At 37.6% G+C, this 11934-nt stretch overlaps 1 protein-coding gene across 2 annotated transcripts; it reads right to left on the bottom strand.

The window, feature by feature from the left end:
• Positions 1-778: 778 nt before the first annotated feature.
• LOC107697270 (blood vessel epicardial substance) lies at positions 779-11359 on the bottom strand. 2 transcript variants are annotated; one of them, XM_016497986.1, is made up of 9 exons: positions 11261-11359; positions 10678-10900; positions 9378-9502; positions 8893-9080; positions 8683-8791; positions 7919-8086; positions 6794-6935; positions 6407-6435; positions 1035-1073 (listed from the first exon to the last, which is right to left on the bottom strand). In XM_016497986.1, the coding sequence occupies exons 2-8, from the start codon at positions 10883-10885 to the stop codon at positions 6413-6415; spliced, it is 963 nt and encodes a 320-aa protein (XP_016353472.1). In that variant the 5' UTR covers positions 10886-10900; positions 11261-11359; the 3' UTR covers positions 1035-1073; positions 6407-6412. The 2 variants fall into 2 exon arrangements, with proteins under 2 accessions (XP_016353471.1, XP_016353472.1); XM_016497985.1 differs by lacking the exon at positions 6407-6435 and having other exon boundaries at positions 779-1073.
• Positions 11360-11934: the final 575 nt, after the last annotated feature.

The following is an 11934-nucleotide window of genomic DNA, read 5'->3' as shown; positions in this document are numbered from 1 at the left end:
ATAATTTACACTCAATACGTTATTATTGCATACTGTTTTATAATGTACTACAATACTGAAGTGCAGATAATTGCCACTATTTGCAACAAGTAGTATACTTGATAGTAGAAATCCTGCTATTTTAACATAGTGTAAATAGGTATTTGCACTTAGTGTAAATAGCATATTGCTAAAAATACTGCTATTTTCACTTAGTGTAAATAGAATCCATTGCTAATATGAGATTTGAAAAGGGAGGAAAAAAAAGTTTGGCAAAAATGCGGGATCGAACCCCGGGTCGATCGCGTCAAAAAGTCAATGACACGCGCTTATCCATCTGCGCCACTTTTAACTAAATGTAAATATACACTCCGTATTTTTTATTCCATAGTAAGGGCAATTAACGACAAATCAGACAAACCGGAAGAGGTAGGTATAGTTTGAGACAGCGCCATTGGTTTGGGATTACTCACCACTGACTGGACGAGACATCTGTCAATCAACGCATACAGGAAGAACCAGCCGAACAACAGCAGAGTCGTGGTAGAAAGTTCGGAGATGGTATTAAAGTAGCTCAGTTTAAATGTATTGTATGAATTGCCCTTTACTATGGAATAAAAAATACAGAGTGTCTATTTACATTTAGTTAAAAGTGGCTGTAAAACATCAGCTCCAGTGGCGCAGATGGATCAGTGCGTGTAGTTGGCTTTTTGACGAGATCGACCCGGGTTCGATCCCGCCTTTTGCCAAACTTTTTTTTTCTTACAATGTTTTCTGAATTGTTGTTGTGTTTTCTGAATTGTTATTTTGTTTTCAGAATTGTGATTTGTTTTGCACTTCTCGGCCACCGTACATCTCTCTACTCAGAACAGTGTAATCTGAGGGGGTGTGTGAATTCTTTTCCTGTTCAATTCACTAAATTGAAACCTAGAAGTCTAAGACCGTGAAGTGATCAAATACATGTTACATGTCTTCTCTTGGGGTCCTGGAAATGTTCTGGGAGGTAGTGGGGGATTCAGATTCAAAAACGTCATCTTCCATTCCTTCTTCAATTGGCTTCATAGTCGTGGATACTTTTGTCAGAGGAGTTTTTTCTGGAGAAAAAATAAATAAATTCAGTTACACATTAAGATTCAAATATAATGTTTTATAAAGTCACATGGAAACAAAACTTTCTATCATTCTCTTAAAGTTATTAACTGTATCCACAGCTCAACAGTACATCACAGTAATGTGATTAAAATCCTAAACATTCAAAATTACAACTTTGTTATTTACACTCTGTGCATGTTATATAAAATTAGCAGTACCCAAAATGTATGGGCTGGGAACCAGTTTCTGGAGCCACTTTCAGAGTCTTGTGGCTGAAGGTTCGGTCACACTACACTTTTTGTTATGTTAATGTTCCAAAGTTTGAATTCTGCGTTCCAAATACGTTTGATGTGAAGACGTTGATCCAGATACGTCACTTTAAAGCTGCAGGTTTGCAGCATTGCAGGAAAGTGGAGTACATTGTATTTTTTACAATGATTGTATTACTCTTATATGCTGAATTTTTATTTTTAAAAAGGTGCCGCAGAAATTGACAATGTCATATTATGGCCGTTGTAGTATCCAAAGAAATTTTGCATGTCCAAAGTCTAGTGTGACCACAGTGTGAAAGAAGTGAAAGAAGTGTTTTTATTGTGACTGATTAATGTCTGACGTGCATTAGTCTGCAGTACATTAGTGTGCATACCCCTTTAATAATCTGCAAGATGTTTAAGTCCTACTGTATCATAACTGATAAACAAATGTAAGGCCTCTAAATGATCAACATGATCAAATGTGCTGAAAAACCTGTTGTACACAATCTACTACATGATTTCTGCCATCTGATTGATAAGTTTATACTTTTTTAGCAAGTAAAAGGCCTCCTTCAATTTGTGATAAATGTGTATTTTTGCTGTGTAAAAATCTTTACTGATTTTTATAATGTAAGAATATAATTTACATTGTCAGTAATATGTCAGAATAAATACTGAGCTGAAGCAACTTAGGTTTACTTAATTATTCATACTTTTTTTTTTTTTTAGAAAAATCATGTTAAAGGGGTCATACGATGCTGCTAAAAAGAACATTATTTTGTGTATTTGGTGTAATGAAATGTGTTTATGCGGTTTAAGGTAAACCGCATAAAGTTTAATTATTTCCTCAGCGACCAGCACGGATCAGCTCTAGGCATGACGAAGCAGATATCGTCCTCTTTTTGAAGGCCAAACAAAGTAGTTTCGCTTTCACAACGAAGCACACAGCGTCTTCACGTCATGGCGGCGGCAACAACAATACTACAGCGAGAATAAAAGTTACGCCTTCTTTCTTTGCGTGAACATTTGGGCGGCGTTATGCAAATCTTCCCAGATAGTGACGTAGACATGTGGGGGCGTGTTAGAACGAGCCGTTTTAGGTAGGCGTGGTTGACTCTTAACTTTTATAAAGAATATCTCTTTGGATTTGAGACTTTAGTCTTTGCAACTTTACAGATCTTCTTTATGCACCAAGAACTTGTGAACTCCAAAGAGAAAGGAAAAATTGAAATCGCATCATATGACCCCTTTAAAATGTCAGCATTATCTATAATACATCAGGATTTTAAGGAATGTTTATTTGTTCATCTCTCAATCTTCGTATTGCATTTCATTAGTTTTGATCTTAAAACTAAGAATTCAAATATAATTTTACTAATCATTCCTATATGTTGAATGACTAATTTTACTATCATATTATTGGGAGATATATAGAGGGACAACTGATATTTATATGCGTTTTATGCAAGTGTCTGCTGTACTCATTGGTCCCAAAGATACTCAAAGATCTCATTGATCTACATTACAAGCTATCAGAATTTCATCAAACTTTTGTCATATAAATATCAGCAACTGCACAAAGTCAGTTTGGGTCTCTGAATAAATGCTTTTTTTCCCTTCCTTGAGTATTCTCCTATGTCATATATTATGGTACATGAGCCATACAAGCATGATGAATCAAATATAATACTCAAAAACATGTATGTAGACAATTTTTTAAGATTTTGTCTAACGGTTCAATAAAGTCTTCCCTTTAAAAAAAATAAAAATTGACTAGTAGAGAAATCATAAAATGTACATTTTGCATTGAAAATGTGTGAATGTAAAAAGGGCTAAAGGTTTTTATTTTTTTTTAAAGAACCTCTTTAAGACAGACATGAGAAGAGCTACAGTAAGAGCACAAATCTGAAATAATATTTCGTGAGAGAGAGACAAGTATCTCTACACACTGAAGAACAAAAGGAAAGACCTTGCAACCCTCTCTCCCCTCCTTCTTAAACAAATAACCTAGTCAAAACCTTTTTTTTTTCCACTTTTCTAAATCTTTTTTATACACACACACCGACACCCCACATACTTAATAGTCACATTCACATTCTAATCAGACTCAAGTTTTCAACAAATGTATCGCATAATATGTCATGCATTCATTCATTCACATAAAATAATATGCACAAGCTATCAACACTCCTTCCTTCATAAGTCACAAGCTGAGGGTTTATGTGGGCCTCTTACTAGCCTTCAACACCTGTGGCCACAAATTGATACAAACCACCTAATTTTGCCAATTAGCAGATTTTACATAACCTGAAGTTCAGACAGGAAACTCCAGATGGCAAGGGCTAATAGGTACTTGGCACAGAATATGCTAGTAATAACATTGTATACAAATGATGAGTGCTTTTGAAACACTGCTTCATGTAGCTTCAAAACATGTTTCTTTTTTTTTTTTTTCTCAGAGCAGAGATTCAGAGTGGCACATGGGTCACGTGGGTTCAACAAAAAAAGAGGGGGACTTCTTAAACAAATAACCTAGTCAAAACCTTTTTTTTTTCCACTTTTCTAAATCTTTTTTATACACACACACCGACACCCCACATACTTAATAGTCACATTCACATTCTAATCAGACTCAAGTTTTCAACAAATGTATCGCATAATATGTCATGCATTCATTCATTCACATAAAATAATATGCACAAGCTATCAACACTCCTTCCTTCATAAGTCACAAGCTGAGGGTTTATGTGGGCCTCTTACTAGCCTTCAACACCTGTGGCCACAAATTGATACAAACCACCTAATTTTGCCAATTAGCAGATTTTACATAACCTGAAGTTCAGACAGGAAACTCCAGATGGCAAGGGCTAATAGGTACTTGGCACAGAATATGCTAGTAATAACATTGTATACAAATGATGAGTGCTTTTGAAACACTGCTTCATGTAGCTTCAAAACAGTTTTTTTTTTTTTTTTTTTCTCAGAGCAGAGATTCAGAGTGGCACATGGGTCACGTGGGTTCAACAAAAAAAAAAAAAGCAGTGGTACTGCCTAGAAATCCTTGGATTGTATCTATAACTATTAATGAAATTGAATTCCAAAAGGGGTTTATAAACTTAGGAGACAAAAGGGGTATGCAAACCTCAACTGTATGTATATAGATGATGATATCAACTCGCAAAAACCCAACAGAGTGATCTGGAACCTGTTGCAAAGCAAAGCAGCTAACTGTCCATTCTCCCATTATTAATATATGACTATTTGTCAAATAAATAATTAAATGCATATGAAGAATTTATTTTATTATTTTTTTTTAAAGAGAGAGTGTAGAGTGATATGAAAGATATGAAACTATATACACTGATCAGCCACAACATTTAAACCATTGACAGGTGTAGTAAATAACATGGATTATATTGTTACAATGGCACCTGGAGTGGGATATATTACGCAGCAAGTGAACAGTCAGTTCTTGAAGTTCACGTGAAGCAGGAAAAACAGGCAAGCAGATAAATCGGAGTGACTTTGACAAGGGCCAAGCAGTGATGGCCAGATGACTGAGTCAGAGCATCTCCAAAAGGCCAAGTCTTGTGGGGTGTCCTGGTATACAGTGGTTAGTACCTACCAAAAGTGCTGCAAGGAAGGACAACCGATGAACTGGCATCAGGGTCTCAGTGATGCACATGGGGAGCGAAGGCTAGCCCATCTGGTCTGATCACACAGAAGAGTCACTGTAGCTCAAATTGCTGAAAACTTAATGCTGGCCATGATATAAAGGTGTCAGAACACACAGGGCATGTGAGTGTCAGGACTGGACCATGGAGCAATGTCTGGTCTGATGAATCACGTTTTCTTTTAGATCAGGTGGAGATGGCAGCAGGATACAATATGGGAAGAAGGCAGGCAGGCGAGCCAGTGATACACTCTGGGCAATGTTCTGCTGGGGAAGCTTTTGTCCTGGCATTCATGTGAATGTTACTTTGACACGTACCACCTACCAAAGGATTTTTGCAGATCACGTACACCCCTTCATGGCAATGATGTTCCCTGATGGCAGTGGATTTATTCAGAAGGATAATGCACCCTGGCACACTGCAAACATCGTTCAGGAATGGTTTGAGGAACATGACCTCATGGCCTCCAAATTCTCCAGATCTCAATCTGATTGAGCATCTATAGCCACTTTTCCACCCTTCGGCCAAACTTTTCCTGTTGCTTAACCATTCTATTCCGTGCCGGAATAATTTCCCATTGTGGTGCTGTTAACAGAGCTCTTTGGAATGTAATACAAATGTGTCAGTCATTGTCTTGGTAATGCAAGTGTTTACAAATGGTATAAGATGTAGATAGTGGCAGCATTATGGAAAATTATCAGATATTTTACTTTGCTCAAATAGCATTTTCTTTGCTCAAAAAGCATGCTTGGCCAGCTATTAGCCTAAGTGAAACTGGTAGCCAGACAACAAACAAGTAACCAGTCCACTTCCAGGCCGAGAAAGCTTTGCAATTGTGCCGTGCCAAACCAAGTTCAAGTGGAAATATAACTGTAACCATTCCTTACCGTTCTTAGAACTGTTCAGGCAGACAGTGAAAAAACAACTTGTGGGATGTGCTGAACCAACAAACCCAACACAAGATGGCCTAACCTTGCAACTGGCAGGACTTAAAGGATCTGGCACATTAGCCAACATTAACTACCACAGGACAGATTTAGAGGTCTTGTGCCTTGATGCATCTGAGCTGTTTTGGCAACATGAGGGGGACCTACGTGATATTAGGTAGGCGGTTTTGGCTGATCAGTGTACATAACATATACAGTGTAGTAGCTCATATATTGATCTGATGGATTTAGTTGAAAATTGTATGGCGACATGTTTTATGGCATGAAAGTTACGGACAAACTCATCAAATGCAGTTTTTTTGGATGTTAAAGGTTAACTTCATAACAGGTCTGGTTATCAGAAGTCACTTGTTTTGACCACTAGAAGGGAATTAATCTACTTTCTGGTTATGTTCAAAATGACGATTTTTGTTGGGGTTGAGGAAGAGAAAGATAGTGAGAAAAAAATAAACCATCTTACACCCCATCAGGCCCGAACTGAGGACACAGCTAGAGAAGAAACAGGAGGAGAGAACATCAGGGATACACCCAATATTAATAGTTTGAAATCACACCAATGTATTGTGCAATACCACAAATTTAGTACCCTATTAGCAACTCACACTGGAACAGATGAAGTTCAGAGTGGAGATGAAGAATGGAAATTAGACATGTCTTGATGTTTTAAATAAAGTTAGAAAAGACAGAGATGAGAGAGATGTGTGTTCTGGTTTATATCAGCATTTGTGGAGTCTAATATCGGAGCATACATGGCCTATTGAGTAAATTGTGGTTAGTGCTTGAAATACAGCTCAGCACTGACTGATTAGTGAAAGATACTTAGCTCAAGAAAAGTCTATAGACTTACGGAGTGATGACCCAGTTGACCCGCCTCTCAGGATCTGGTTGAGCACATCGTCTGTGTCACTGGTGCTAGCCATGCTGTTCCTCATCTGCATCATTGACAGCTGAGAACATAGGCTTGGCTGACGGTCCATTTTCTTCACAGCCTATGGTTCAATCATCATAATTACTACCACATGATGTCCTTAGTAAAAACTGGTAATGTCATTCAGTTGAGTCATTAAAATTTTTTTCCCGTAAATTACAATCTTTGAAGTCAAATAAGTTGCGAATCATCTTCAAAGAATAGACAAGAACAGTGTTTGGAACTCCTACTCATTCTTAATCATTACTATTTTCCATGTTTTATTCATCAAAATTGTGAAATAACACAAATGGGAATTAAATGGGAATTATGTAGCCATACCAATCCATTCCCTCAACCAACTTCCATCCTGGGATGTTAACAAGTAGTACTGAAGGCCACCCATGTATACTAGACAACTGGATTGGTTTTCCTTCACTGTCCAAACATGTATTAGATTCTGAATTAAGTTAAAAATATATACGTAGGCATAATTGTTCTACAAATATATCTAGCTCAGTCATGCAAGTAGGGTTACCATACATCCTCTTTGTCTTGGACATGTCCTGGTTAAATGTACAGGTTTTGGCATTGTTTTCCATTTGGCGTGCTCTCTACAGCCTTCATACATACTTGCACACCATGATTGAGCAATTATGTACAATACCTGCATGATATTTCTCAAATAGCTTTTCAGTTATTACCTTCAGCAAGTTTGAAAACAATAGGAAAACGAAGTCAAAACCAAGGCAATTTAGGCAGTTTATAAATCCCGGCTGAAACATGTCTTGTCCTGACTAGCCTCTGCTGATTCTGCATCCAATTAGATTGCTTGCTCAACATTTAAATTGTCTGTTGACACCCTCCACCTCCCCCAGCACCGCTTGTCTATATCTGCTAAGGGATTTATGTATGCCTATTCAAGCAGCAGGATATCTTACATGCCCACAGCAGAGTGTATGTGTATTTATGCAGTAGCAGCTGTGGCGTGCATAGCAGATCTACTCTGCCAAGACCAAATACATTAACATTGTCATATTCATTAATTAACTGCTATGCTCTTACCTTGTCACTCAGGGTTGGATCATTGAGAGAGTAAAGCTTGTTGGTGATGTCTTTGCCAATGAGGTACCTGAACACCTCGTTCAGAAAAGACTCTGACTCCAGGAAGTAAGTCAGACGCTCTCTAGACCAGCACAGGAGCTTGCAGTTTTCCTCAGCAGTGATCGTCACCTGTGTATTCATGTGCATGTGACAGATAAATGTAAATGGTGATTAGTTTACTCTTCCACAAAATGACCAGAAAGTTCTGGAATGTGACATTGTCTTTCTTGAGATGGCTCCCGTCATGCAAATTAAACAAACACAGAAAGCACAGACACAGAAAAAACTCGGACTAAATCCAGAAGAACTGTGGCAACATCTCCAAGCTACCTACCTACAAAGCTACCTGCAAAACTATGCACAACTGTACCTAGGGCAAAAGCTGTTTTAATCAAAAAGGTTGGTCACACCAAATGTTGATTTGATTTTTGACAATTACTATGGCTGTATATCAGCCCGCTGTGATTACCTGCGGCCTCGTGCCTACGGTGTGCCGATACACAGCCATATCTCTACGAGTGTGATATTGCATTTATACAACAGTTCGACGGCACGGATGTGTAACTACATAAGAAAAAACCCTCCTGTGAAATTGCTCATATACAGTATGTCAGGGTACAGAAATACAATGTTAAAGATACATTCTGAGAAGCACTTGTGAATGGTAATTTTTCACTATTAAAATATTCAATGAATATTTAAATAATAAACTTTAAACACATTACCTGAAACCTCTCCCCCTTGTTCATCTGAGTCGACCTGAATTCTGGAGAGTCGATGAAGGCATTGGTGTAAATATTATGCAAGAAATGGCCACGATATGATACCTTCATCCTGTCAAATGCATAAACTTGGTCAGAGAATTCAAAAGCAATACACACATGATAGGAGATCTAGAAAGTAAATGTGGACTCTTAGTGAAATGAAGCACCTACTTTCCTTTGAGAAGAATGCTGAGGCGCTCATCAACAGAGGTCTTATCTTCTGCTGCATAGACCTGTCCCTTCTTTAAGGTCTGGATGGTGCAGAACTGGCCGGTGAGCCTCTGAAACAGAGCTTCTCGTACATGCAGGGGCTCGAACATGCGCTTGTACAATGATTTTAACTCCCTGTCAATCTTAATCTGGAATTAGACAACATAACCAAACAGGTATATTGAATGTAGCACAATGGGAACTTGAATTCTGAGTCCAAATTCATTGCAGGCTAAATTCATCACTACTAGCCACTGGACAGACACTACAATACCCACTCATGAAGACATCAGAGAAGAGATGAGAGCAAAACATCCACTTATCTCATACAAATCATGGTATTTGACCTCTGTTTTCCTTGATGCAGTTTAAGCATCTCTCAGCCAAGGACATTCAAATAGACTGTATCAATAATATGTAGCTTGCTCATTGGTGACTGTACTCACCGGTCTGCGTTTATAAAGCAGGAAGAAGAAATGCATGAAGTTCACCAGGATGAAAACCACATTCCACACCATCACATCCAATGTACATCTATATAATGTGGCCCATGCTATGAACAAAGAGCACCCTGAAATCCAATAAAGATAAGCATTTCAAATCCCCAAAAATTTTTATGAATCAACACAACATCAAAACTATCCAAAGTTATTTTTTACATTTAGTTATCTGTTTTTGTTCCTATGAATCTTAATCCAAAGTAAAAAATTGAAAATTACATAAAAACAAGCTTACTTTGTATTGTGACACCCCTTTAGACTTTCAAAATATTCTGCACAGACTTCATTATTATATTAAATTGATATAGACAATACTTGCCACAACTTTTATTATTATTATTTTTAATATGATTAAAACAATAGTGGTAGGTAATTTTAGACCCTTTTGTCATTCTGGGATTTGAATGGTTTGATAATTTGTTACTTGAGGTTGCAAAATATTTTGAAACGTTAATTATTAAAGCCTTTCAATTCATAGATTTATTAGTGTTATTTTAGTATTATTTATCCTATTATAGTATTTATTCATATTATCTTTTATATTTTTAGTTTAAGTTTTAGTCATTTTGCTATGTTCTTTTGTCATTTTTTTGATATTTCTTTATATTCTTATTTTTTTTCTTCCAGCTGTAGTTGTAATTAATAGTACATCAACTTATTTTTTTTTATTTCATAGTTGCCAAGACATTTATATATTATTTTAAATCCAACCTTAATACTTTATTTTTATTTCAGATTAATTTCAATTACCAAAAACAAATCTTAATGTTTTAGTTTTAATACCTCACACTCTAAAAAAATGCTGGGTTAAATACAGCCCAGTGCTGGGTAAAATAGGGACAAACCCAGCAATTGGGTTGTTTTGACCCAGCGGTTGGGTTACTACCCAGAAGGTTGGGTTAAACATTTATTCAAACCGCTGGGTCAAAACAGCCCAATTGCTGGGTTTGTCCCTATTTTACCCAGCACTGGGCTGTATTTAACCCAGCATTTTTTAGAGTGCACGTAATATTATCACTTAAAAAAAAAAAAAGTACATTTAAATTTGCACAATAATCTGTTAATATCTCAGCTCATCAAATGAAATGGAATTACCTGCAACAAACTTCATAGAATTAAACCTACAATGTATGAAGTTCAATCATACCCTCTAAACTTCTTATTTATGATAACTACGTTTTAATAGCGTTCATTTTCGGCTAAACAAATATATGCGCATCGCTCTCCTGTTGAGGGCGCTCTGTACCTGTCATCAGCAGCAGTCTGAGGAAGATCATATGAAGCGCTACTGTGGTGGGGATGAGGAAACCTAGACCAAGGCTCAGGTTGGCCAGGTGGAACAGCAGGTGATGGGACTGCTCCCAGTCCTGGCACAATGTGGCGTTTGAGTCTCCAGCGACTGATGGAACACTGGAAGGCAGTGGAGATGTTGTGTAGTTTAACGAGTCTGACATTCTGAAGTTTTCAAGCTGTTGGGGAGATGGACAGAAAGTGAACTGCTAGAACCGCCACATTCATAAACAAATACATTTGAATTGCAAGTATTTCTCTTAAGTGAATAGCCTACATATCTGGATATAAATGTCTGTCAGCGTGGTTAATAGTGACATGAACATATAGGCTATACTGTCAGAAATCAGAAACCGAAATGCGCAAACATCTTTCGGGGAGATTTACAAGCCCAGAAACGCAATCACTGACCTCCAATAAACTTTCTATAGAACCACATTTTAGTTTATCTACTGTGCTTCGTGTTAATCTTGCATAACTTTTAAGAGGTTATTTTAAAATGTCATTATAGCCTGTTAATTAAAACATTTTATACTCACCGGTGTTGTCGATTCGAGCTCTAATGTGCGCGGTCTGGAGGAATGTTAAGGCAGAAGATAACAGACTGATAGCTGAGCTGAGAGCTGCAGTGTGCGAGGAGCGCATTCCAGCCAGATGACAGGCATTGACTTAAAATGGGCACAAACCAAGCGGCCACTCCTCTGCGCACATACGCGACTCCACCACTAGACGTCTGTTAATTGTGTTTAGTTGTCAATAGACTGGTCTACGGTGGCAGAGAAGTGCAAAACAAATCACAATTCTGAAAACAATAAAATAAATGCCTTTACGATGTGATACGAGATTTGAAAAGGGAGAAAAAAAAAGTTCGGCAAAAGGTGGGATGGAACCCGGGTCGATCGCATCAAAAAGCCAACGATACGCGCTTATCCATGTGCACCACTGGAGCTGATGTTTTACAGCCACTTTTAACTAAATGTAAATAGATAATAATATCCCGTATTTTTTATTCCATAGTAAGGGCAATTCATACAATACATTTAAACTGAGCTACTTTAATACCATCTCCGAACTTTCTACCACGACTCTGCTGTTCTTCGGCTGGTTCTTCCTTTATACGTTGATTGACAGATGTCTCGTCCAGTCAGCGGTGAGTAATCCCAAACCAATGGCGCTGTCTCAAACTATACCTACCTCTTCCGGTTTGTCTGAT

This window comes from Sinocyclocheilus anshuiensis, unplaced genomic scaffold, assembly GCF_001515605.1.
Source record: "Sinocyclocheilus anshuiensis isolate Anshui unplaced genomic scaffold, SAMN03320099.WGS_v1.1 scaffold979, whole genome shotgun sequence".
In the NCBI taxonomy this organism is placed as follows: Eukaryota; Metazoa; Chordata; class Actinopteri; order Cypriniformes; family Cyprinidae; genus Sinocyclocheilus; species Sinocyclocheilus anshuiensis.
The sequence above is the reverse complement of the archived record's forward strand: the minus strand, read 5'-3'. Positions and strand labels throughout refer to the sequence as shown.